This window comes from Lynx rufus, unplaced genomic scaffold (genome assembly GCF_022079265.1).
Source record: "Lynx rufus isolate CCGP_SWC_20201006 ecotype Redwood Valley unplaced genomic scaffold, mLynRuf1.p SCAF_2, whole genome shotgun sequence".
In the NCBI taxonomy this organism is placed as follows: domain Eukaryota; kingdom Metazoa; phylum Chordata; class Mammalia; order Carnivora; family Felidae; genus Lynx; species Lynx rufus.
The window spans coordinates 209,036,955-209,064,325 of NW_025814834.1; the positions used below are offsets into that span (position 1 = coordinate 209,036,955).

General features: G+C 59.0%; 1 protein-coding gene across 2 annotated transcripts in view; it reads right to left on the minus strand.

Annotated features, from left to right (window-relative positions):
• The window catches only part of PAX7 (paired box 7), a 95,761-nt gene that overhangs the window by 11,495 nt on the left and 56,895 nt on the right, over positions 1-27,371 (minus strand). For both annotated transcript variants that reach the window (XM_047085215.1, XM_047085213.1), the window contains exons 6-7: positions 26,115-26,280; positions 24,546-24,742 (exon numbers count right to left, since the gene is read on the minus strand). In XM_047085215.1, the coding sequence (XP_046941171.1) occupies positions 24,546-24,742; positions 26,115-26,280 (363 nt within the window). The remainder of the gene's footprint in view (positions 1-24,545; positions 24,743-26,114; positions 26,281-27,371) is intronic.

Here is a 27,371-nt window from a genome sequence, read left to right on the forward strand (position 1 = left end):
GGTGCCCAGTGGCTTGGGAGGCCTTGGACCCTGGGCCATTAACAGACAGCTCAGAATCAGCTCAGGCCCAGGGAGATTTTCCTGTAATGGGATTTGTTCAATGGGATTTGCCCTGGAACATCAAATCAAATCCACATCTGGGATAGGTGTGAATAGGGATGTGCTTACTCTCTCCCAGAGTCCCTGGCGGCCTCTCTCCATTTCATCTAACCCCCTGACTCTAGGCATGGCAGTTTCCAAGCTATTATCTCCCCTATTTTGCGGATGGGGAAACTGAGGCACAGAGAGGCGAAATCACAGAGATCACACAGCCAGTAAGTGGCAGCGCTGTGATTTGAACCCAGGTCTCCCTGCCCTCTAGCTGTGTTCCTTCCCAACAGGCTGTGCTGGAGACCGTGGGGGAGGAGAGGCCCTTGGCGACCCTGACGAGCGGGTCCTGTGGACCCAAGTGGCCCTCCATGCCCCCCAGTTGGCCCGGGGACCCCTGGGAGCAGAAGCAGGGCCCGCAGAAGCAGGAAGCGTTTGCCCAGGGTTAGGGGCCCAGCTGAGAGGTCTGGGGCCTGCAAACTTTTGAACTTGAGGAAGTCCCAGTCTGATGCGGTAATCCACCCCCCTCAAGAATGCTAAGGCCTCTCCCCCGGTGGGTTTTACTTTTTTCCCGGTGACCTTGCTTTCGCTAATGTATTACTTCTTGGTACGTTACCGTTACTAACTCAAAATCAATACCGACCTCCACATCTGTAAGGTTTTATCTGAAGGCAAAGCTCCGGGCTGTCCGTCAGGCTGAGTGACAGCCATCCCTTCCTCTGCCCCCACCCGCCGTGGCCCCCGCCCGCCCCCAGCCCCTTCCTCTCCCTCAGCTCTAAATCAGTCCCAGCCTCCACCAGACTAAATCAATAAGGGGCAGCCTCAGCCCCCTTCCGCCCGCTGGGGAGAGGCTGGCTCGCCGGTTTGGGGGTGGGGGCTGCGGGAGCCCCGCGCCAGCCCTCCTTCCACATCCTCCGCTCGCCACCCCCCACCCCCCCCCACCCCCCGGGATGCGGTGGCGCGCTCCGGTCCTTTAAAAGAAGGGGATGGGAAAAATGTAATTAATTCCCTCCGCTCCTGAGCTGGCCCCAGGGCCTGGGACCGAGGAGGCAGAGCGGTGGGATCTGCACCCTCTGTGATAACCGAGCGCGCTTCGGGAGCGAGGCTGCAATTAGAACGGGATCGCCATCACTCGGGCTCCGTGGCAGGGTGCGGGGTGGGCGGAGGGGGCCGCGGAGGGACACACGGGAGAGGGGGGGGCGGGGATCAAGCCTGGAGAGGTCAAGGCAGTGGGACCCGGAGATGGGATCGGGGCTGGAAGGAGGCCAAGGACCACCTGGGCCCGTGGGCGGGTCAGGGAGCCCCACCCTGGCACTGACAGAGGGGACCCCGAGCCCCCGGAGGGACAGCCATTACACACACACACACACACACACACACACACACACACCCCACTCAGCCATCAGGGCTCCCAGGAGCTTCCCTGCAGCACCAGGGACCAGAATATCTGCACTAACATTCATGCTCAGCCCGGGGTGAGCTGTGAACCCTGGGCAGTTTCTTTAGCCTTCTATGTCTCAGTTTTCTCATCTGTATAATGGGACCGGCAACAACTGTAGCTACCGATAGGGTCCCTTTAAGAATTAAACGGGTCCGTGCACGCTGAATGCTTAAGACAGTGCCAGGCACACGTCTGTTCTCCGCGCGCGCGCTAGCTGCCCCTCCCCTTCCACCTGGATCAGAAGGGAATGAGCTTGAACGCCACCCTTGAGGGCGGACTCAGGGAGCTCCTCCCTGTGTCTTTTTCACCCCCTCCTCCCCATGGGGCCTGGCACGCAGTGGGCGCTTTCTGAGTGGGGAATCTCTGCTCCCCCCGCCCCCGCCCCACAGAAGCTGGGGCCTGCACCCTGACAAGGGAGCCGGGTGTGAGTCAGCGGGCCAAGGCACACCTTCACGAGGACATCCCACCTGAGTCCAGGGAGGCGAGGCGGCCCCCAAAGCCTCTGTCTGGATCACCCAACAGCTTCCGGGACACGTGCCCCCACGCCCGCTTACACGGAAGGGCACGTAAATACATACAAACCCAGGAGACTGCCACGTGTTCACAGGTGGGGAAACTGAGGCCCAAAGGGGGCAGCGACTTCCACTCCAGGAGAGTGGCACCGCCCATCCCTGGGCTTACGGCCGCTCCCGCCTGCCCTCAGCCTCGGGTTTGGCTCCAAAAGGACCGGCTGGTGGGGCCCACTGAACCTTTTTATCTCCGACGACAGCCCTGGTCCCCCGTCTCACTAATTCATTCCCCCGACTTCCAGAAGAGGTGAGGGGGGCACGTTTGGGGGGAGGGCTGCCGATTGCCCACTGTCAGGAGAGAAGGCAAGGGTATGGAACGCAATGCTTGAACTTTGTGACATCTGTCTCTGGGGACTGAGGGACAACCCGGAGCAGCCCCGCTCATGACTTGCCCTGGTCCCTAAGGGTCTGGGGCCTGGAGTCCCTCACTGGGTCCAGATGGAGCTCCTGGGGGTCAAGGCTGCTCCACTGGGGTCTGTCTGCTCAGCTCTGTGTCTCCGCCTTGGTCGCCCGCTGGAATCAGCGGGGGAGTCTCGTGAAATGCTGGTCCCAGGATCTCACACCCCCGCAGGCTCCCAGGAGTCGGTCTGAGGCTCTGGGCATCAGGAGGGTTTAGAGCCCGCTCCCCCGGTGATTCTAACATGCAGCCAAGTCGGCAAACCGCGGCGCCCAAGTCACTGCCGTTGTTGCGACCCACGCGTAATAACGGGCGCCAATCCGCACCCACGCGGATGGACACGTGGGCACGCACGCAAAACACGTTGACGCGCGTGCTGACTGCACGCGGCGTGATGCAGACAGGCCAACGCGAACACGCACAGAATGATACGCACGGGAAAGTGCACATACGCACACGGCCAGGCCGCGCGGCGTCACACGCTTCGCGGATGCACACGCAGGCAGACACGCTTACACAGTCACGGACACCGCAGTCTCACAACCCCACGGTCGCCGGCTCCCGACGGATACGCAGACACACTTCACGCCAACACCCCCCCCACCCCCCGCCCGTCCCACTGCCTGTCCCCCAGCTGCACACTGGGATTACTGCAAGCGAGAAATCACCCACCCAGGCAGCCGAGCACCCCCCGCTCCCCCTCTCTCCTGCTCGCGTCTTGCTAAGAGGATCGGGGCCCCCTCCCCTCTCCCTGCCCCCTGTGGACAGCGGTAATGGGCTTCGGGTGCTGACTTTGAGGTTCCAAACAAGATTTCCTGCACGTCTCCCTGTCCCTGCCCCCCCCCCCACCTCCTTCGCCATCCATCTCTCTGCTCACGGGCCTCACCCTCCCTCCGCCATCCACATCTCAACCAGGAGAGCCGGTGCTCAGCCTGGCCGGCAAGGTCCCCTCCCGCCTCCGCTCCCCCCCCCCACCCCAGCCCCTCTCAGATCCTTTTCTAAGCCCGGCTACTGCCATTCTCTTGCCCAGCACAGCCCCTGACAGTTTCCGCAGCATTTCCCTTCAAGCCTCACACCTCTTCTACGGAGCAGTCACCCCACTTTCCAGATGAGGCACAGGCTTAGGGGCGCACCCAGAGTCACCTGGCGAATGAGTGGCAATCCTCTACCCCCGACTCCTAGTCCGGTGCGCTTGTCCTGCCCCTGACTGTGGTCTTCGTGTACCATATACGGCCCTGGGTCATTCTCAGGTTGATGTGTGCGTGAGTGCGTAATGTGTGGGTGCAGGTGGGAGGACCACACGTGGGAATACTGCATGTGTGTGCACGTTCGTGAGTCTGCATGCACATGCCAGTGTGGCTTATGTGTGGGTACGTGTCCCGTCTGCCCCTCTAGCTGACCTCCCCAAGGGCACACCCTGGGGCCGGGGGGCCATCTGGTCACTGACTGCTCTCTCTGACCGGAGGGGGATTTGCCATCCCCAGACTCCTTCGGATTTTTTCTCCCTTCCACGTCCAACACAGCAGACCTCAAAAGACTCAGGGGGGCAGGCTCTGTCTGGTTGGGGAGGAAGGCAGGCAGGATAATTTCTGCAGAGAACGGCTTCAGCCTAGATGGGGAAGAAGACTCGGGAAGGCTAAGCCGGAATGAGGCCTTGGGCTCGGGCCTCACCCAGAGGACGCTTTCAGCCTTTCTGTGGCCCTGCCTTCTGCCCTGGGCACAGCCTGACCCTGACCCTGGATTTGGCCAGGAGCTGCTGGGGGCAGGCTTGCTGTCCTATTCCCAGTGCCTGGCACATAGTAGGTGTCCAACAAATATTAGTTGAATGAATGAATGAATGAATGAATGAATGAATGAATGAATTTATCTGTTATCCCCAGCACAGGGCCTGGCATAGGGGAGGGTGAATGAAAAGAATAAACAGAGGGGTCTTGTGGCATACTCCCACCAGCCCCTCAACTCAACAGAGCCCCCTCCCCACCCCAGGGGTCCTTGGAGGCCTAGCTAAAGACGGCCCGGGGGAGTGGGGGAGCTGGACAGAATGACTCCCCACTGGTTGTCTAAGAAGTCAAAGATATTCTCTCTCTCTCACAAACGCACACACCCATTTCCAATGTTTGCTCCGTGAGATGCCAGGCTCCAAAACCCGGAAACATCTAGAAATATCTGGAAGCACCGGAGGGGGGCTGGCCTTGGCGTCCCCTCCCTGGGTGGTTCCCGGGTTCGATGGTGTCCGTGCCAAGACAAGGCCCAGGACTCCCGGCCCCCAGCAGGGGCTGGGGCTAGCGGGGTGCGGTGGGATTCAGGGACCATCTCTGATGGCGCGATAATGGCGGAGGGGGATTAGAGCGAGCGCTCTGAGCGGCGGCCGGGTTGGAGAAGGAAGGGGCCGATCGCCGGGAAAGATATGACTATTTAAAGATAATGATTGCATAAATTTAATTAGCACACTTTCACGCGGCAAATGGCCGTTTTGTAATTAATGTATCTGGCCTTACTAAGCATAAAAGATCCCATCTCCTCCCCCTCCCCTCCCGCTCCCCCTCCTCCGCGGCCCTAATGAAAGACAGAGAGCAAGTGACAGAAACAGTTTGTCAGTGGCTCCAGGTGTCAGGGGCCTAATTGGCTGAGCTGAGGGGAGGGAAGGGGCGGGAGGGCTGAGAGGGGGGCGGAGGGGGGCCTCCTGGACTCTGGGCCCAGGTTGGGAGAACAGGAGGGTGGGGAGGCCTAGGCTCGCAGCCTCCCTGGCGTGGGGGGGGTGCTCCCCCTCGGTAATTGCCGGAGATGAGGACGCAGAATGGCAGTGACAGGGAGTGAGTGGGGGCAGGGAGGCCTCGTTAGTACCTGGGCAGACAAGCTGGCTCATATCACAATGCGTTAAGGGCTCGCAGCCATGATAGCTCAGGCCCGCTTCCCCTCTCTAAGAAGCAGAGTCCCTCAAGCAGACAGAATCCGTGAATGAATGAATGGGCCTCGGTTTCCTTTCCTAGAAAATGGCCCTCGGTTATGGAGAGTCTCAAAAGGAAAAGTGATCAAAGGTGTCGTTATTAAGCACCTACTGTGCATGCCAAGGACCTACTGTGGGCGGGCAGCACCGCCCTTCACGCCTTAGAACGGTGGTCCGAAGGGCGGGTGCTTTAGTCTTCCCGAGATCGGAACGCATTTTAGCGTCATCCATGACGCCTGGCTGCGGCTGCGGCTGCGGCCAGAGAGCATCAAAGGCGGGCAGCAATGGTGACAGAGCCGTGGCTGGTGCTTTTGTTGACCTCTTCCGGTAAGGTCAAGGGTGGGCCAGCATCAAACCGTCTTAGATTCGAGGAAATATGGGTATTGGCTGTTCCACGTTACAGGTCGGGAAACTGAGGCTCGGGGAAGCTAAGTGATTCGCCCCAGTCTACACAGTAAGTGGGGGGCTGGGATCTGAACTCAGAAGGTCTAATCCCAGAGACGATTCTCCCTCCAGCATTTACCTAAGGGACCCACTGCAGGGCCAGCTCAGCACCTTTCCTGCCCCCAGGATGCCATGCCCTGCCATCCCGGGTAAGACGCTTGACTGACTCCAGAGAGGAAAGACTCTTTGTTAGGTGGGGACAGCTGTCCTGCAAAGGACAGCGATGTCCTGCGAAGTCAGAGCGGCCTGGTTTTCCCGTAGGATAATCAGGTAGCAGAAGCGAGAGGGTGGACAACGGCGATGCCCAACCTTTGCGCCCTGGCCGCCTTGGGGCGTGTGCACACCCGCCTCTCCGACAGTGCCCGTCCACCGTCTTCACCAGCTGCCCTCTGCCGGCCCCTGCCCCGGCCCCTGCCCGGTTTTCTCCGAGGGAGGCGGGGCAGGGAGGCCCGGAGCCAGCCTAGGCCCGGTGGAGCAGGGCCCAGCCAGCCCTCTCCTGGACCAAATTCAATTTCAAAGCTTAATGAGTTTGCACAGGAGCCGGGTGAGCTCGCTGACGCTACTCCTTGCCGGCTGGGTGGTTCCCGGCCGGGCCACCGAGCGCTCAGCGGCCCGAGCAGGGAGAGCCCTGGGCTCCATCGAGAGCGGCGGGGGCACCGAGCGAGTGAAAAATGTCAGAGCAAATTGGTCTTGACAGCGTTAATATCTGCACCTCATAGCAATAATTACATGTAAATAAATAGCAAAATCACACTCAGCTGGAGGCAGCTTGGGGAGGACGGACGCTGCTAAGGACCAGCTGGGGACCCAAATGCTTCGCTCCATCCTTTTCTTTCCTTCTGAGAGTCTCTGCTCCCCCCTCGCCCTCAACCAGATTCTTCTTGCTGCACAGGACAGGGACCTCGAGCTTCCGGCCGCTCATAGTAAACATGGGAGGGAAGACGAAAACACTTGGGTACCCCCCCTCCACCCCGCTCTCATCCAACTGTGGGGCAACAGCTGGAACGAGCATCCGCCCGCCTCTGTCTCCTCCCTCCCTGAGCGTAATATTCCACCTGCGGGTCTTACAGAAACCCACATCTCGGCCCTGCCCTCCATCCTGGGCACCCTCCCGGCTGCCTCCTGGCCTTGACCTCCGTCCGCACGGCCACCCCCTGATCCAGGTGGCCGGGCCAGCATCCTCTCAGTCGCCCAGGCCCCGGGCAGCCCGGTCATCTTAACCCCCCCCCGATGGGTCCCAACACCCACAGTGCCGTGCAACATCACGTGCTGGTGCAGAGTCGCCGGCCGAACGTGGCACAACTTCCCAGGGAGCCAACCTGACACGATGCTCCTCGATTGTGTTACCGTGAGCGACAAATACGGCTGCACCGTGCCCAAGAATACAAAATGTGCGTGTGTGTTTGTGGCGAAAAGTTTGAGGGGCCCAGTGTGCAACCAGAGTCCCTTCTTGCCACATGTTCGGGGGCCCATGGGTTTGCTTTTGTTTTTTGTCTGCAAGAGCGAGGACCATGTCCTGCCCACGTCTGGATTCACAGGACTTAGGCAAAAGGCCTCTGGGGGTGTTTGAGGGAGGAAGAGAGGAAAAGGGAGCGGAAGGCTAGAAGGAGAGAGGAGAAAGGAAGGGGAAGGTGTAGGGAAGGAGGAGGCAGGGAGAAGGCAGCTGCCGTCCAGGCAGGCGATAGTCTTCAGATGGGCCCAGGTGTCCTGAAGTGGCTGGATTGAATCCAAGGCTCTGTTCATTCCCCTCTCCCCAGAGGGACCCAGGGGCCCTGTCTTCCGGGGACCCAGCTTCCCTCCCACTTCCTGTCTGCACGGTGCAGAGTTCCCACGAGTCGGGGCTCCGCTGCCCCAGGAGGAGTGTGGAGGGCCCTCCAGCTACTTCGCTGCCCGGCCTGCCTTGCCTGCACAGGGCAGGGAACGCAGACTCCATTCTTCGCGAAACAAATATCTTCTCCAGAGCAGCCCCCGCGTCCCACACCGTCTTATTTAGTTCACCGACTAATCCACTTATCGAGGATAAAGCGCCTGTGAATCCCCATTTGATAAAGGCAGTCACAAAATTAGCAAAAATGTGCCCACGGCTCCCGCGTACCAAACAAACAAGAGGCTGGGGACGGCTGCGGAGAGATGTTGTCTCTCTCTAGTCCCCGGGGCCCCCGAGAGATTCGGGAAGAGATACAGCAGCTCTCTCACTGGCGCTGAGGGCTGGGAAGGCGATGCCGGGGGTTATTCGGGGAAGGGGGTTGGGCAAGGTGGGGAAAGGAGCCGGAATGGAGTCCCTGCCTCATCCCACATGGCACGCACCCCAACGCCAGCGCGGGTCCTTGGCTCCCGTCACGACCCAGCTCCACGACCCTGTGCCTGCGACACCTTCACACGTTCATCCACGACATTCATCACCCTTCAGCGCTGGCTCCGTGCCAGGCAGCGTTCCAAGCAAACTCGTTTGCTGCTCATGACAACCCTGTGAACTAGCCACCACTGTCATCCACGGGTTATAGGAACAGAGAGGTCGAGTCACTTGCTAAAGATCACACAGCTAGTAGCCACTGCCCCCAACTGGAGGGTTATTATCGACAACTCTCCCGTTCAACCCTGGCCGATTCAAACTCCACCTGCGTCTCCAACCACGGTCCCCAACCCTGACAGCAGTCCCCCAGCCCCCTGCTCTACCCCCCACTACTCGCGGCCCCTCCTCTGCCACCGCACAGAGCCTTCAGGTTGCCGAAGCCTGTCCGCCCCCTCCACAATCTCACGACTGTCAAGTTCACACCTTCCGGTGCTCCTGTCAGAGCCAAAGTTATTCTCCTGTGCCCCACCTCCACCATTAGGGGCTGTGGTATCAGGGCTGGGGGGTGTCCTCCTCGCAGAGCCCAGAGGTCTCCCTATTTTACCCCAGAGGGCTCTGGGCACCTGGCTGACACCTTGTCCTGATCATGGCGGCAGGGCTATTAATGCCATCACACGGATGGGAAAACACAGACTGGAATAAAAACTCAGCCAGAAGTCAACTGGCTCATCCGGAGGGTGGTTCTGAGGAAGAGGGAGGGACCAGGAGGGGATTCTGGAAGGCTCGGTCCCTGTGCTGCCCACACGGCCACCAGCTTGGCTTGGGAAGGAGGGGCTGGTCTCAGGCCTCGGGGGTGGGGACATTAATCACAGGGAGCACCTGTCAGGGTGGCCTCTGGAACTAAAGGGAAACACTTGTCAGAAGGGCAGCACTTCTCACCCCGGGCTCCCGGGTCTCTGAGACTAACCACTGCCCCTCCAGGAGGCCATGGCTGGGAGCAGGGCATCTGGGGTTCAGGCCCGGGCAGCCCCCTTGGCTGGGGAAAAGGCCCTCCACAGACACCTGGACCGTAGGTGGGAGGAAGGAGCAGGGAGTAGCAGAGGGAAGGAACCAAGGGCAGGAGCCGGGGGAGGGGTGGGACTGGGATTCACGGCCGGCTGCAGAGCCCCTGCCCTCTCCAGCTTTGGGGCCGCCCTCCTGTCTCAGCCCCCTGTCCCGCCTCATTTCTAGAAGTTCGTGTCCCTGAGTCCCCAGCACGCCTTGATCCCTGCGGGCCTCCTGTGTTTGCCCTTTGTCTTCCCCTTCCTGTCCCCGTCCCTGCCTGTGCACCCCTCTCTGTCTCTGTCTCTCGTTCTTTCCTTCTCCCTCTTCCTGTTTCTATCCCTCCGAGTGCTTCGCCCCCCCCCCGACTCTCCTTATCTCCCCCTCTCTCCCTCTCTCCCCCTGCCCCTGCTGCTTCCTCTCCCTGACCTTCTCTCCACCAGCATCTTAACACCCTGTTTCTCTCTACGGTCTGTCCGTCCGTCTGTCCGGGCACTTCCCCGCCTTTCTGCCCATCACTCCTGCATACCTCCAGCAGGAGGCGCCTCTGGAATCACTCTGGACCTTCTCGCACCAGAGCTGAGCCCGCCAGGCCGGGTGCCAGGCTCACGCCCTGGTCCAGCTGGGGGTCACCATAGCATGGGACCGCAGGACCGGGGTAACCCTCAGCCTACCTCCCCTGCTCCCCCTCTGGGCCTTCCCTCCAAGGCCCCTTCCGTTCTCCGCCCTCTGCCTTCAAGGGTGGTCCACCGAGGCACTGCAGGGAGCTTCTGGGGCATCTGAAAACTGGGCGGTCAGAAAGGACCCCTCACCCAGTGCTTCTCAGACTCTCCCGAACACGTGAATCCCCTGGGAACTTCAAGTGCAGACCAGACCCGGAGCCGCCAGGGTCCAGGCCAGCCTCTGTCTGATCTGGCTCTGCCAGCGGGCAGACCTGGGTTTTGGATTCCGACGCTGTCCCTTGCCGCTGACCTTGAGCTTTGCCTCTCTGAGTCTGCAAAATGGGCATGGCGATTCTAGGCCCTCAGGACGTGGCGACGATCAGATCACGAACAGGGCAAAAGTGCCTCAGGGACCCCCACGTTCTAAACAAATCAAGGAGGTCACTGCCATTATTATGGACAGTATCGGTGCTCAAGGAACAACTCTGCTCCTTTTCCTTTACTCCTGTTCCTTCGGGGGCTGAAGCAGGGCGGGACCCCAGCTGGGACAGCTGCTTCCTCCTCAGGGGGGCAACATGGAATCAGCTGGGGTTGAGGTCAGCACCCAGGGGGCTCGGGGAAGAACACGGGGAGCTGGGGGGTGGGGGGGGGGCGCATTCTCTGTGGTGGGGAAAGGAAGGCAGGCCCCGTGGGAGGCTCAGGAACTTCTACCCTGGGCATCACCTCCCAGTTTCAGGCTGGGTGTGCCCTTTGTGTAAGACCCCTGACAGGCCCTCACAGGACCTTAATCCTGCGACTCCCGAAGGTCAGACCCACTGTCTGGAGCGAAGGTTGAGGGTCCGGTCGGTCGGTCGCTTGCTGAGCCCTCATGCTCTCTGCAGGGGGGGAGAGGGGAGGCAAGAGACCAGCAGGGTGCCAGGGGCAGGGGTGGGGCTTCCTCATACATTCCATCCGGGGCCCCCTCTTCTGCTGGATGCTTGACAAGATCCCCCGGGGCTTTGCTGGCAAAGCGGGGACTGCCCACACCACTGCGGGCAGAGGCGGAAATGAAGGTAAAGGCCGCTGCCATACCCACTCGTGCCCTCGGCAAAGCCCTGCTAATCCCGGAGTCCTTCTAGGCGGTGGAAAGCATGCAGGGCCATTGTGGGTGTCTTTCTTAGCAAAAAGAGGCAATGGGTTAAATGAACTATTCCTAGGATGAACTATTTCTGGCTTGGACGTTGCTGGAAAAGGGATCTCAGTTCAATTCAAACAGACCCTCCTCTGAGGCCTCCCCTGAGGTCACTTCCTAAAGAAAGCGGAGGTCAAGGTGCTCATGCGAGGCTGACAAGGTGAAAGCTTGCTAATCCAGCGCTTTGATAATCCCAGGCCGCCTCACACGGGCGTCTTCCTTAAAATATGGATTCTCCTGGTCCCCGTGCAGACCTAGGGCACCGGCCAGTCAGGATGGAGCCTGGGATTTAGATCTTTAACAGGCATTCCAGATCATTCTGATGCACAGGTTTGGGAGCCACAGTCTCTCCTGAAGCCTCCACACTGCAAAGAACCCACTCTCCAACAGTCCTGACAAAACCAGATTCTACTTGCACCCCCCCCCCCGAAACAGGATGCTCCGTGCTTTACAAGGCCACCCCTTCCCTCTACAGCCAGCCTGGACGTGGACAGCCCTTCCCCTTCACGTCCTGAGCCGAATTCTGCCGCCTCCCCGTGACTGCCACACCCTGCCTCCAATGGGACCACCCTGGCAGTCTCTGTGCCCCCGACAGACAGCTCTGAGGTTTCTGGGGGGGATTGCAAAGGTCTCCTTTTGACCTTACTTTATAATATCTGACCTCCCGAACCCCCAAATCGCAGTATTGCTTGCCAAGGGAGATGGTTACCACGTACAGCGGGACTTCCCAGTGGTCCGTCCAGCCCAGCCAGGCCAGCCCCGGGGAAGGTGTTTCCTTCCTCATTGGAGGATTCTGGGGGTCACGGGTACCCCCCTGCCCCCATCCCTCCCCTCGTCTGGGGTATCGCCTCTTCTCTGGAGGTTTTTGGCTCCTGGTTTGCTTGCTTGTCTCTGATGGAACTAACTGGAAGGAAGGTCCTCAAAGGCAGGTGCACGGGGCTGGGCAGAGAATGAATGTTCACGGTGTCCAGCTGTGCCCACGGCAGTTTACTGGCTCCCTACTGTGTGCTAGGCTTTGCGGCGGAGTCATGGGCCACTAGGGTAACCTAGCCCTTGCTTTAGGGGGAGACAGCGGTATCCAGAAAAATTCAGAGCCCCAACTGCTACCCTGGGAGGCAGTGTGCCCACCCAGACTGCACGGTTGGTCTGGGAAGGCTTCTCGGAGGAAGTGGCCTCTGAGCTGACACCAGAGAGATGAATGGGGCTTGGCTAAGTGAAGAGAGGGAGGACGCCAATGTTTCAGGCTCAGGGATGGGCATGTGCATTGGTGGAGGGGGAGGGAATGAACGGGAGTGGGGGTGGAGCCCTGACACTGCCCCGGAAGTGAGTTCCTGCCGGCTTCCCAGCCTGGCGGATGGCTCGCCCTGGTCCCATCGGCCCCGCCACCAGGCCACCACCTTGCGTGCATCGGCGGGCCGGCTGGGCCGGCAGGGCGGGCAGGGCGGGCAGCGTGTTCCGGGGGCCGCCGGGCTCGCGCTGCTCCCCGATCCCGGGCCCGGGCAGCAGGAATTAAGCAGGCCGCCGAGCCCGAGCGCGTCCTTATCTCGGGGAGACAGTTGTTGGGAATCACTTTGACTGAGTGGTTTTGTCTCCCCGCATTTTCCACTGTCAGGCGGCCTCGGGCCATGGATCAAAGGCGCGCAGAGGAGCGCAGGGAGGGGCGGGAGTGGGGATCCGGTCCCCTCCCCCGGTCCCCTCCCCTCCATGCCACCCCCGCCCCCGCCCCCGCCCCGACCCAGCTCTCCCACCCCCCACCCAGAACCGCGCCCAGCCCCCGCCCTGAGAGTGGGCAGATTGCGGGGGGGGGGGGGGGGGGGCGGGGACGGAGGGGGGCGGGGGGCTGGAGAAATCGGGAAATGAGAGAAGGAGTGGAGAAGAATGAGAGATTAGGGGAAAGAGAGTGGGGAGGAGGGCTGGGTTTGCGGGGAGAAGGAGGGAGGGCTGAAAGGGGTCTGAGAGCAGGCTGGGTGCAAATGGGGTGAGGGACAAGGGGCGGGGAGAAGTGGGGCACTTGGAGGGGAGGGCGTGGGTTAAGGAGAGAAGCGGGAAGCAGAGCGGGGTGCGGGGAAGAAATCACAGCTGGGACCCAGAGAAAGTTCTGGGCTGAGGGACAGGACATGGAGGCAAGACAGGCTGGAGGAGAAGGAAGGTGGGGGGCATGCCTGGCTGGGCTGGGGGGTGCCAGAGAGTCTGTCCTCCCTCTGAAGAAAGTGCTGGCCTTCATCACTCTGGAGGAAACAGGTGCCGGGTGGAAGTGACTGGCCAAGGCCACACGGGAGTGGGGGAGGCCCTCAGGCCTGACCTTCCAGAACAAGGGCCCTGGAGACACCGGCTGAGATCTCAGATGCTCCCTGAAGCCCCAGGGGGAGGAAGGTCCTCTGCCTGCTTCCTCCACATCAGCTGTTATCCTGCAACGGCACTCCCTGGGGTGGCTCAGAACACCTGTCCCCACTCCCAAAGGTGTTGGAGAAACGTTCACAGCTGGGGAAAGGGCCAGGAGAGAGGAGGGGCTGGAGAGAGGACAGCCCTGGGGCTGAGGCTGGGGCAGGGCAGACACCTAGACCAGGAGGCGGGAAGGAGCAGGGGACCTCAGGGACCCTGGGGAAAATTAATTCTGCAACAGGAGGTCTGGGGCCTGGCCCTGCCCCCAACTCACGTGTGGCCTTGGAGCCCCTGTCTGCAAACAGCTCCCCTGAAGTGTGCCGGAGGCCAACATGCCTCGCGTATCTCAACATGCTTGTTCCTCAGCTTACTCTAGGAGATGGAACCTACTGCTAGCCCCACTTTACGGAGGGGTAAACTGAGGCAGAGAAGAACCTCTCTGGAATCGCACAGGCAGGACGTGACAGTACTGGTGATTGGAACCAGGCGCAGGGACCCCAGAGCCCACGTCTTGGTACCCCTTGCTCTGTTGCCCCTGAGGGCACTGGGAGTAGCCGAGATCAGAGTCACGTGTGGGGCCCCCCACATCCTACCAGCAAGTGGGCCACAGACCATTCTCGCGACAGATGCTGGGTGAGAGCATGGGCTCTGGGAGCAGGCAGGCTGTTCAAGTCCAGGGCCGGCCACTTGTTAGCGATTTATCTCAGGCCAATTATGTACACTGCTGGGTTCCTCTGTCCCCCCATTTGCGAGACAGATATAATCGAGGTCCTCCCCTTCCAAAGGGGATCGTGTGAAGATTAAATGAGATCATCCATGTGATGGGCTTAGCACAGCATCTGGCCTGTGATAAGTGCTCAAAAAAAAGAGAACGTTATTCTTAGGTAATATCTGCCTAGTAATACAAGTACTTTTAACACACTGATACAATGTGATAAACGCACAGGGAAAGCACAACTAACCCAGCACGAGGGGGTGAGCGAAGGCTTCCCGGAAGGCGGCCAAGTCCTAAGGAGTAAGCAGGAGTGGTTTTGAGATGGGGACAGGGTGGCGGACAGGGAGTCCCAGCAGAGAGAGCAGCAGGCACAACACCTTGGAGGCAGGGAAGAGCGTGACTCTTTGGGGTCCCTCAAAGTCACCCTCCCTCTCCTACCCGGGGTGCCACCAGCCTCCCAGGTCCTGTGGCTGGCCATCCCGGCGGCCTCCCTCCCGCTGGGGACCCCAGGGACCAGCCTGTGCCGCTCCGAGTCTGCCCGCCGTATTAATTGCTAATCTCCCTCATTTTCTTCCCCTCTATCTGCCGGGACTGTCTCATTCCAAGCCCCCGTACTAATCAGAAAGAAGGACAAATCCGCTATTTGCATTCTTTCCCACCAAACCAGGCAGCTCTGGAAGGCTAAACCCCTGGCCTGCTGGGAAGCCCAGAAGGCCCAGGCTGGGGCCCACGAGCCTGAGGAGGGGGGGGGCAGGCTGGAGAGGAGGGCCAGTCCCTGCCCACAGATCTAGAGGCTGTGACTCATGTGCTTGTACAAAGAACCCACAGAAATCTCAGACTCTGAGCAGGAAGGTGCCTTACGAACAGACTGATTCATCTCTTTCATTGCACAGATAGGGAAACTGAGGCCCAGGGGGAGGCATGTACCAAGGTCACACAGAGGGTGAGAAGCGGAGCGGAGAGGGAGCTCAGATGTCCTGCCTTTCCAATCGGTGACCAGGCATGGCCTGGGCTAAGCCAGACCTCCAGTCCCAAAAAGGAAATGGCCAGAGAAAGGACATCACTCATTCAATTTCTAATCAGGGCAAGGAGAAGCAGAGACCGGAAGACTGTCACTTATTAAGCGCTTGCTATATGCCCAGCCTGGTACTACGTGTTTCACATGAACAAAGTCTCATTATTTGTCATAATTCTGCACGACGAGTAGTATCGGCCCCGTCTTCCAGCCGAGGAAACTGAGGCTCAGAGAGCTCATGTGACTGGTCTGTGACCACACAGCAAGTAAGGAGAGAACCCAGTATCCGAACTCCCATCCGTATGATCATTCCACTTGTCCCTGATGTATCTGCATTAGACATCGTTTTAGTATTTGCTTGATGATTTGCTGCTGTCCTGTCTGCACCAACCTCCTAGCCCTTCCCTGATTGTCCCCTGAGCAAACCCCACCTCCCCGCTGAGACTCCTCCAGGGAGCCTTCCGTGACCATCCCCTTCCTTCCCCAGACCCCTCTGCACTTCCTATCCTCGCCGACCGGAAATCCCACTAAATTGTCCACGACAGTTTTGGTGGGGAGGCGGCCCCTGAAATATGCGAGGTTAGAGAGGGACAGCCAAGTACATGTCTTTTTCGAGGCTCCCTAGACGCTGTGTGAATAACAGCAGTTAGGTAAATGGAGGGCATTGTAGGTAATGACATTCAAATACAGACTGAACGATCGGCTGCCTCCAACACCTGTTGGGAGCAGAGCGTAGCTGCAGACGCAGGGGGCTCACCACCCGTGGCTGATGGCCTACTGCGTGCCAGACGCCGGGTTCCGTGTGGTACCCACATGAGTCATCAGGCACTGGGTACTGCCTGTGGTCCCACCGAGGAGCGCGGGGGTGCATGAAGCATCCGGGCCCCCCTCCCCACCTTACTCTGCCCCGTGGGAAGCTCCCGCCCACACCTCTCCAAGGTGTGCCGTCCAGATTCCTGCACACGATTTGGTGGTGGGCAAAAAAAAGTCCCAGAGCGGCCCACGTCTCTTGTCCAGACTCAGGGATGTGGACTTGAGATGCTATCTTCCCAGAATCCTACCTAGTCCTCTAAGAAAGGAGAACGGGTCAGGGTCACCCTCCTACTTCTCTCTCTCGAAGATAAAAAAAAAGAGCCTAAAGTCACCCAGAAGCAATAAACCGCCCACCCCCCACCCCCCACCCCCCCCCACCCCCCTGTTCCTGTACACAGGCATGACCTGCCTCTCTCAACAGCAGTCTGGAAAGTTCCTGATCCCAGTCTTGCCTTCCCACACGTCCGGCCCAGCCCGGGCCCCTCCACCCAGGAAAAGGGGTGAGAAAGGCAGAGAAATAAACAAGGATCTGTGTTCACAGGAGGCGGGGCTCTGTCCAGGCCTCTCCCTCTGGGCTGGAGCTGAGCCCTTGACTGACGGGAGCAGGTGGTTTTGTTTGGAGCTTCCAGGGGGGAAATAGCTCAGCTTTTCCCACTGAGGTAGGTTCACTGTGGACAAAGGCAAAGCTGGATGTGAGGCCGGATCTTGGCAGCGTGCATCCCTCCGGGGGATGGCGGGGCTCGCAGATGCCCGGGGCCCCGTGGCCGATTCTCTGAGCCTGGTAGCTCGTCCCTGCCCGAGGGCTGGGCTGAGCCAGGAGTCAGGGGGAGAGGGCACTTGGGGCGTGGGGTTGCCTGATGGACTGAGAAGACAGTACCCGCGGCCCCCCGCCTGGTACGCCTGACGGAGGCGGGCAGACGTGGCTTGTGGCAGAGGGTCTCTGGGAGCTGGGCTGTGCTGGGTATGGAGGAAGCCAGCCGGGGAGGCCAGATGCTGCCACATGGCCTTTGGCTTCGGGGCCGAGAAAATCTGGCCACAGACTGTGGCCCTTCCCACCAGCTGACCACTGACCACCCCCCCCCCCCACCATCATCGTTGGTCACGGTGAGAAATGGGTACGTGGGTGGGTGGGGTGACTCAGCTCTTCCCTAACCCTGGGGAAAACCACTCAGGATCAGAGCCGTGTCCTTCCAACCTGAGCCGGTCACTTGTTCCGTCCTTGCTCATCCTTTCCCAAGGCCCGAGCGGAGCGGGGAGAGCATCCTGTGTGTTCAGCAGAAAAGGGTGCTTCCCGCACCCAGCATTCTTTCCCCCCAGGACTGGGCTCAGGGGAACACACACACCATGTGGTCCTGGACTGGAGCCCAACTCGGGCATTTTCCAACCAATGGAAGGGAGGGTAGGCGAGAGGGGAGGGAGGGGAAGGGGGTAAGGCAGAGCAGGAGGCCAGGGCTGGATGCAGGGCAGAGGGAGGCGGAGAAGTAAAGAATGGATTAGAACTTAATTAAGCACCTATTATGTGCCAGGCACTTTCCTCCAATTCTCGCTTTATCCTCACAGCGCCCGCCCCCCGGAGAGGCAGAGATTATCACTTCCCGTTTTCAGATGAGAAAAAACGAAGCCCAGAGAGGTTAAGCAAGCTGCCCCAGGGCCACACAGCAGCTCAGTAAATGGCAGAACCAGAACTCCAGCCCAGAGCTGTTTCTCTAGCCCCTGAGCTTCCTCCTACTTGGGGGTGGGGTGCGGGGGCTTGTGGCAGAGACCCCTGGGAGAGCGAAAGCCTGGAGGAGATCCTGAGAAGGCAAAGGGAAGGAAGCTGGAGGCAGAAGAGGCGCCCAGAAAGGAGAAGAAGGAAGGGCTGGGCGGGGCACAGAGGCGCGCGCTCACTCGGCTGGGGGCTGGGGTTAAAGCCCCCGTGTTCCTACAACCCACTAAGCCGGAGAAATGAATTCTGATCCCTCCAAAACCCAACCTTGGAAAATGTGCGAGAGAAGGGTCTCCTTTCAGGGGAGCAAGAAATCCTCCGCACTCCTCCCGATGCCCCGGTAATGCCAGGATGTCCCCAATCTGCTTTGAGGAATGGAGAGATTAAGAATAATAAAAAAATTGCAATAAAATACGTGTGAAGGAGGGGGTAATTGTGGACAAACGCAGCATTCAAATTCATTTTTCAGGTCTTTTACACACCATTTCAATCTTATTTTCTGCTTGTTAATGAGATCTTGTTGCCTGGGCTAGGCAAAACCTTCCAATATCAGGACGTAATTGCACATAATTTTCTCTCCTACCAGTGATTTGCATCAGTTTTTAAAAAATTCTGGGCTATTTAACACCCCACCATCCCCCTCCCCGTCTTCCTGCCTACAAATCTCCCACTCCCTCCTCCTTCCTCGTCCCTGGTCCAGCAAGACTCATTTTAAATGCTTATTATAAACGCAGTGTCGCCAATAAAGAGAAAAAAAAAGAAACACAAGGAGGAAGTGAGAGGAGAAAGCAGCACACGGAGTTTCCAGGGCTCATCGCACAAGGGGCACAGCGGAGGGGCACCGCGAGGCATGGCTCGTGGGTCAGGCAGATCGGTGTCAGTGTCCCACCTCGGCCGCTCAGCCGCTCTGTGGCCTTCAGCAAGTCACTTAACCTCTCTGAGCCTGTTTCCCCAAGTAGAGCGTTTCTGCGCACTTGAATGACTTCACAGAGCCCACGCGCTTCCGTGGGATCTGGCCCTCGGCAGGTATTCAGCGGATGGAGTGCCTTTCCTTGCTGGATTGGGTCCCCTGAGGCCCTCAAGTGATGCCAGGAGCGAAGTCTGCTGTGGCAAATCACTCAGGAGACCCCTTTTCATCAAGAAATTAAATAAAAGCCTTGAGATTTCTTCCTGCCGGTTTTAGGAGGAAGGGGACGCTTCGCATTGGATGATTTGGACCCTGAGCCTGACTATGCCCCGTGGCTGCAAACTTCAGCTTCACCAGATGGACCGCAGGACGGACCTTGGGGGGTGGGGCTGGGGTGGGGGCGGGGGGCAGCCAGAGACCACAGAATAGCACAGAGGGCTCTGAGGCAGACCGTTCCAATCCCAGCTCTGTCACTTTCCAGAACCTATCGCAGAGCCTGGCACATGGCAGGCACACGGATGGATGGAGAGGTAGTTGACCCTGGACAAGTCAGTTTCCTCATCTGTGAAATGAAGGTCACAAGACAATGGCCAGGGTTCGGTGAGTGAAGGCAGCCGAAGCATTTGGCCCCGTCCGTGCCGGCCCTCCGGAAGCATCCACCCCACCTTGGCCGTCACAGGTAATTCTTAACGGGCCAAAGAGGGAAAGGAGAAGAGAACATCAAGGAGCCCAAAAGGACAAAAAGGCTTGTTTTACTGTGACTGCGGCCGTGTGATGAACCGCACACTCAGAGAATATTTTTCATTAGTTCAGTTGGGGGAAATCGTAAATATGTAAATCCCTTTCACAGGTTCCTTCCTGTGAAGCTCCAGCGAGGAGCAAAGGACACAATGAATGTGGGACATTATGAAGGAGCAAAATGAGCCACGGTGGCAAAAAAGAAACACCCCCTTCCTGTGAAGCAGTGGCAGGAGCCCTCCACTGGGGGTCTGGGGCCCTGGGGGCCGGCCCTGCTGCTAAGCTAACTACGGTTTGGGGCAATTTTCTCCCCTGTCTGGGCTTTCCAGAAGTTTCCACTTCCAGCTCTGCTAGAATCTGCACTGAAAAAGTTTGGGGGAGAAGGAAGCTCAGGCCCAGGGCGCCCCACCCCCACCCCAGGGACACGCCCACAAGGGCCCTAAAGAAGCTGCCAGCACCAGACGCCCTGCCCGGAGCCTTTGGCCAGACGGGACTGTGTTCCTGATTCTTCGCTCAGGACTTCAGACTGCCCAGCGGCCATGAGTGACTTTCTGAGCCTGTCTCCCCTCACACCGGGAGGCCCCCGGGACAGCGCTGGCTTCTGCCATCACACCAGGGCATCTAAGGACGGGGGTTTTCCTCTTGTGTCTGACTGTGGGCTCAGACCAGGAGCCTCTCAAGGCAGTGGCTGCGTCTCCCCCATCAGACCGGGGAATTCTTAAGGGCAGGCATCCTAAGGGACCTACATATAGATGTCCCCTTTATCTCCCTGCCCACTACCTCTGCCTCCCAGCGTGCCTTGTGTGCGATTCCTAGCCACGGCGGGCATCAGATTACTCACTGTAATTCATAACCACGAAAGGTTCCTCTTGTCCTAAGCTGTCCTGAGTTGTTTTCTAAGAGCTGTGTCCAAGGACCTCAGCCTGGGCTAAAGGGGCGAGAGCGGGCTGGGCGGGAGGGTCTGCAACAAGTCCCCAACAAGCCATCAGGGACGAGATCGCACGGGCAGTACACTGACCCTTGAAGAGCACAGGTTTGAACGGCGTGGGTCCAGTTATACATGGAGGTTTTCAATAAATATAGCACAGCACTGCAAATGTATTTTCTCTTCCGTAGGCTTTTCTTCATAACGTTTCCTTTCCTCTAGCTTGCTTTATTGTAAGGACGCAGCGTCAAAGAAACAGAACGTATAGAATAAGCAGTTAATGGACTGCGTATGTTCTCAGTAAGGCTTTGGATCAACAGGAAGTAGGCTGTTAGTAACATTTTAGGGGGAGTCAAAACTTATATGTGAGTTTTCAATCGTGGGGTGGGGGGGCTCGGCACCCCTAATCCTCACATGGTCGAAGGGTCAAACTGTATTTGTTTTCCTGGTACCTCTTCACGGGGACCCCGTGCACAAAGCTGGGGGTATCTTACCGAGTGCTGAGCCCCTGATCTTGTAAAGCTGAGCTTTGCACATGGCTGACGGGCTGGGCTCATTATTGTCTAAACCTCTCAGGAGGCCTCTGCCCGTGTGACTCAACTCTGCCCACTGGCCCCTAACCTGAGGTCCTGGCCTCAGTTTTCTCATCCATGACATGGGCTGAATGAGCTTTCCCCTCTGCAGAGCTAAAGGGGACAGGATTTTTTTTTTTTACTGCCAGCCAATCTCCAAAAAAAAAACGAGAGAGAGAGAGAGTGGGCATCTCTGAGGCAGAGGGCAGTGTTAGTTATGTTCTCAGACTCTAGAGATCAGGGCTGAAGCCTGGCTTTGCTACCCAGTATTTACCACGTAAGAAACTCTCAGGACAGAGTCTGAGTCACAGGGGCTGGCAAGTTAAGCTGTCCTTGTCAACAGCGTATCAGATACACCGCATGGCCTGCCGTTCTATTATGTATTGTCTGCCTGTCACCTCCGCAAGGGCAGGGGTCTTCCTCCTTGACGCTCACTGATTCATCCGCAGTGCCTGGAACGGTGCCTGGCACGTAGTAGGCCCTCTGTAAGTATCTGTTAGCCTGAGAGCCAGCATTCAGCACGGAGCTGCATAGATGGATTTCCCAGGGGATTTCGCCCAGGCAGTCCCTCCGTGGAGTCTCTGAGCCTTGACAAGCTCCCCTTCCCGGGATGACTCGGAGACAAGGACCCGGGTCAGGCCCCGGGAGGGGGCACTTCTCCAGCCAGCAGCAAACTGACCAGTGCAATGAGCAGGTGCTCCGCAGAGCCCCAACTTCACCCCCACCCCCACAACATAATAATCGCCTTGGGCTTTTGTGAGAACAAAGGCCAAGGCTACTGGGGGGTGGGCGTGGTAAGGACCTGCAGTCTCGGGTGAGGGGTGATGTCCCCAGCCCAGACAGACCCCATCCCATCCCTCTCACCCAGGGGAGCTCCGGAGAACCTCCCTGCCGGTGGGGAGGTAGGGCCTGGGAAGCGGGTCTGTCCTGGTGGGGAGTGTACCCCCCCCACCCCTCCCAAGACCACGGAGGTGTGTGGCTGGCCTGCCCAGAGGGCGGAGGGAGCGTACGGGGAGTCACAAATACCAGCAGCTCTGGTACAGACCCAGACACCCCCCCTCGCTGTCCCCTTCCGCAGGACGTGTTCGAAGCTTAACCCCGGCAGTTCACACGGACAGAAGCGCACCCGGACTGCCCTCCCGCCCACCCTGCGCACGGCCCCCTCTCCCCTGCCAGCAGCTGTTCACCTCCTGGTCCCCTCTGCCCCTGTCAGACCCTCCATCTGTCTTCACACCTTTGGTGGGAACCTCTGGGCAAGTCTCCGGAGTCAGCCCAATCCATCACGTCCTGACAGCCTCTCCGCCTGAGGAGTGGAGGAAAGCCTCCCGAGGGTCTCTGGGAGGAGAGGGGAGCGTCCAGCTCGGGCAGGGAGAAGGGTGGGCTACTGGCTGCTTACAGTAATGGCTGGGTTTTTTTTTCTCGTCTTCGCTCCCTCCCCGAGGCTGGTCTCTGGGCCCAAACAGTGCATGAAACATCCTTGCTCTGTATCCCTCTCATCGCTGAATCGTGCTCCAGAAGCCAAGCGCCCCCTATTTGCTCGTCTCTCCTCTGCCTTGTGACAAAACTGCTACTTTGGGGAGAAACTTCAGCCCCGTGGGCCGCAAGGAGTAGTGGTCAGCCCCGGACTCTGGGCCCTGGCCCGGCCAATGCCTCCCGGGCCCTGTTGAGATGAATCGAGAAGACTGGCCTGCATAATCTCAACATCCCTCTTCAGATTTCCAAGTGAGGCTCCTCCAGCCTGTTTCATACCGCGAGGCCAGGCCTGGACCACATCCTCAGACGTGGACACCTCGGGTCTCTGCAGCCACGGCCGCCCAGCCAGCTCTGGGATCCTGTCTGCCTCTTGACTCTGGAAGGTCAGCTCAGCCGCTTTGTCCTCCGCACTAATGGCATGGAAGTCATGGCCTTGAGCGCCAAAGAGGCCAACGAGGTTCCACCGGGAAAGCATTCTGGTCTGCAGGCTGCATCACCCCGGCCCCTAATGTGGGCCCCGAGAGGACCTCGGGCATCACTGTTAGGAGCTCTGGGTTCAACGGCTCGCTCAACTCTGCCCCGGCCTGGGGAAGACTTGGCGCACGTCAGCTCATCCCATCCTCAACAACCCTACCAGACAGAGGCTTAGCACCATCCCCATTTCACGGATGGGGAAAATCGAGGCACAGAGAGGGGAAGGGACCTTACCCATAAGTAAATGAGGAGACTAAAATGCAGTTAGCTCTCCACCACACTCGCTAATGGAGGCACACAGCGACGGACCCAAAACCATGCAGAAAATTAAAACCTCGGGAAGGTTTTAGACCAGGGGTTGGCAATTTTTTTTTTTTTTCCCTATAAGGGCCACGTAGCAAATATTTTTCACTTTGTGGGCCACGTGATCTGTTTTGAAACTTCTCAGCTCTGGCGTTACAGCCCCAAAGCAGCCAGAAATCTGTAAAGGAGCGGGCGTGGCTATGTTCCAATAAAGCTTTATTGACAACAGCAGGAAGCTAGATAGATGTGGCCTGGGGGCTGTAGTGGACCGTCCCTTTGGCCCCCTTTTTTCTTCAAGTAACAGGGTTCTCATACTGATTATATCGTCCTGGCAACTGTGGGGGGCGGGGGGTTGACACGAGGACGAATGTTTATTCGGCCCCTATGTTGTGCCAGGCTCTGCGCTAAGGTTTCGGCCAGTTAGCAAGCTGAGCACAAACAACACCCTTCTTAGGAGGTTAGCAACACCCGGTTTAATCACTTTTTAGGTCAACGCGGGCTAAAGTGAGGCTCAGAGATGCTAACTTCCCCGACGCCCTGAGCCGCGGAGCTGGGGTTTAACCCTCTTCCAGCCTTCACCCTTCCTACCGAACCAGAGCCGTTCAGGAAAGCTTGCACCACACTCAGAAGGTGGGAGGCAGGGCAAAACCAGCCTTGGATTTCCGCCTTTCCTCCGTGGATGTTTGAGAACCCGCTGTGGCTACAGAAGGGAACCCATCAGCTCCTCAAAGCCACCAGGACGGCCAGCATCCCCACGTCCTGCTCCCCAAACCACCAGCCACCACCAACAGCCTCAGCGATGCCTTCTGCACTGGATCGCAGGGTGGCCCCGACGACTTCCAACAGCCCCGGCAACGAGTGACGCAGCCAGCAACCAATCACACACGAGGGAACGAGCTCCAAGGCCCAATGGGCGCAGGGCCCCCAGTCTAGAACCCCAGCCGCGTTTCTCTCTACCAACAGGAGGCGGTCCTGCCTCTCATTCAGTGGTCACGCCTGGGGAAAGGCAAGAGATGGGTGGAGCACAGGATGGAATCCGGGAAGGACTCCTGGTTCGAGAACCAAGCCCCAAAACCACAGTCAGCATCCCACAGGAAACGGTACAAGGCTTCTGCCAACACGCTGCCTGAAAATGCCTGACTTTCGTGAACTGAACAGCCATGAGGTGGGCGGGGGGCCGGACTCACAAGCTCTGGGGGGGGCTGTCGGGCCACGAGCATGTCTCGAAGGCAACAGCTTTTTGTTTCTGGTGGCCAGGAGCGGGGAAACCCATTCTCCGTACCTGCCCGCAGAGTCACCCGGGCCTGCGGCTCGGAGATAAAGCCCAGGCAAAGGATCCCAGGGTCCTGACCAGCAAGGGTGGCGGGGGTGTCCCTGCTTCCCACTTTAACTCTCTCTCTCTCTCTCTCTCTCTCTCGAGGTGCCCCGGAGCCCGCGGCTTCCCAGGGACCAGACTGGTGAGGCCACCTACCTGGGGAGACAGGCCGTTGCTGACGGGGTTCATGTGGTTGGAGGACGCCGCCGGGTTCATGAAGCTGTCCGAGTAGCTGGAGAAGCTGTGGCGGGCTCCGTAGGCAGAACCGGTGTCGGCGGCCGCGGCGGCCAGCCCCCCCTGGTGCATGGTGGACGGCGGGAGGGGCTGGGGCCGGTGCACGGTGCTGCCCCCGTCTGCGGAGAGACCCAGGAGAGGGCCTGAGCCGGTGGCCCCGGCCCAGATGGCGAGCGTCCCAGGGCAGGGAAAGAACCGTCTGCGTGGAAGGCTAGCCACGAGCCTCTTCCTCCTCGTCGCCATCCAGCGGACGGAGGGGACCTCCCCTCGCTACTCAGGATGGGACGCTGGCTTCTGGACAGGACGCCCGGGACTAGCCAAAGCTCGACTGACAGCTAACCAACGTTCCAGACAACCTCCAGGCATCTGCACCGGCCACACTGCACAGCGTTTGGCACGCAGTCGGTGCTCAAAGTCTTCTGGACTGAAAGTCAGACCTCTCTGGGGACTCTCTTAATCTACCCAGGCCTGTCCCGACAGCATTTTGGGGGCACCGACCACCGGCCAGGTGCTTCTGCAAATACTGTCTAAGGGTGTGAAGCGGGCACAGGATTCCCATTTTACAGATGAGGAAACCGAGGCTCGGAGGGGCCGGGCACTCGTGCAAGGCGAAAAGGCCACTGAGTGATGGGGCCAGGGTCCGAGCTGCCATTTCTCTTCCTGGCTGCTGGGCTGCTGTTCTGCTCTGTCAGGGCCCCTCCACGCGGCCTTCCGGGGGATGAGACCATCATCGTCAATTTCTCATCAAAAATTATAGGGAGGGGAGAAAAAGAATCATAGGGAGGGTCCCCTGCCTCTCTCCTCAGTTTCTAGAACTCCAGCCTGCCAGCCCTTTAAGAGGGAGCCCCAGGGGCGTCATGAGTCAGATGTCAGGTAGTGGGGCTCCCAACGTGCGCCCCGGGGCGGGCGGGGGGCAGAGAGAGAGGAGGGGGAGGACAGGATGGAGGGAGGGGTCCAGGGAGGGATAGTAGCCTTGTCTGTCACTTCTGCGTTTTAATAAGACCGCAGCGGATGCATGTGACTTCACAGTTTGAGAAGCTCCGTTCTAAACGTGTGCGGGAAGGCTACCTGTTAACCGTCACCGGGATGCTCTGTGGCCTGTTGGCAAAACCAAGAAGTTCAAAGGCAGGAACTCACTGTTCCCGTGGTAATCGTCTGTGCACGTGCAAACAGACAAATGGCCATTAAAAAGAAAATGGCCCTTGGGGGCGGCTGGGTGGCTCGGTCGGCTGAGCATCCGACTTCGGCTCAGGTCACGATCTCACGGTCCGTGAGTTCGAGCCTCGCGTCGGGCTCTGTGCTGACAGCTCGGGGAGCCCGCTTCAGATCCTGCGTCCCCCTCCCCCCCCGTCCCTCCCCTGCTTGTGCTTGTTCTCGACGATAAATAAACGTTAAAGAAATAAATAGCCCTTATCGTTCCTTCTAAGTTAAGGAAGGGAGGAATGGGGGGCAGGGCGCGGCTGAGGTGCCAGGACAATCTCGTGCGCTCACCTTGGGAGATGGTGGTGGTGGGGTAGGTGGAGTCCGGCAGCTGGTAGGGGGGCAGCGTGGGCATGCCGGTGGGCGGGAAGCCCCCTGGCAGAAGGTGGTTGAACGCTGCCAGCTGGTTGGCTCCTGCCTGCTTCCGCCAACGGGCGCGGCGATTACTGAACCAGACCTGGGCGGGTGGAGAGCAGAGAGCGGGGATCCCTCAGCCTGGCTCCTGGCGGAGAGCTGAGGCACGGCTACCACTGGTCCCCGAGCCGTCACCCTGTGTCCAGCCCGCGTCCAATCCCCGCCTTCCCGCGGCCGGGGACGGAGTGCAGCGCACTTGCGTGGGTGTGAGCCCATCGTGGCCTCACCACCACCCAGCGAAGGGATTATTATGGGATTATTATTGTTCTCCCCATTTTACGGATGAGCAAACTGAGGGGCAGAGGTAGTGAGTGACCTGTCCACGTAACGGGGCGGGTCGGGGACACAGCCACGTCTGGGCGACTCCGTGCAACGTTCTCTCCACCGCAGCTGCTCGGGGGGCGACCATCCTTGTCTTAACACACGCTCCCTCCCACCCTCTGCGCCAGGCCCCCCCACCCCCACCCCGTGCTGGTGCTTCACGTCGGCCCAGTAGACCCAGGAGACGTGTACTCCTATTCCCATTTCACAGAAGGGGAAACTGAGGCTCACAGAGGTCAAAGAACTTGCCCGAGGCCACACAGCTATAGCTGAAACGAATCTGAGGTTCAAACTTCAATCAGTCTGACTTTCTAGAAGTCACTTGTCTGGATTTAGCAACGAGCTCTGGTCCAGAAAAGGAGGAAAAGGCTTATGGGAAAGCATATGGGCTTTGCATATGCCGTTCCCTCTAAGCCAGACACTCTTCCCGCAGCCAACTCCTGCATCTACACGGAATACTTGTTGAATGAATGAATGAAGGAATGAACAGATGAACGAGAGAACAAGGAAATACAGAGCTTGCTCTGGTGTATCTTTGCCAGGGCCGATGCGACAAAGCTCAGATGGGAGCCCCTCCTGGTGGGGTCCCCTCCAACCTTCAGCAGCACAGGATCACTTAAGACCCTCCCCCCACCCGTCCAGCCTCCGCTGAGAGGAGGGGTGCTTCTGTGCCCCTGGTTTCTTTTGTCTTCCAGATCCTTCTGGAGGAGAGAAGCCGCGTTTAGCTTTCTGAGCTGGAGGAACAGCGCAGCCGGCTCTGACTCGTTTTGGGTGCACAGAGCAAGGAGACGAGGCAGTCCGGTCAGGAGAGAC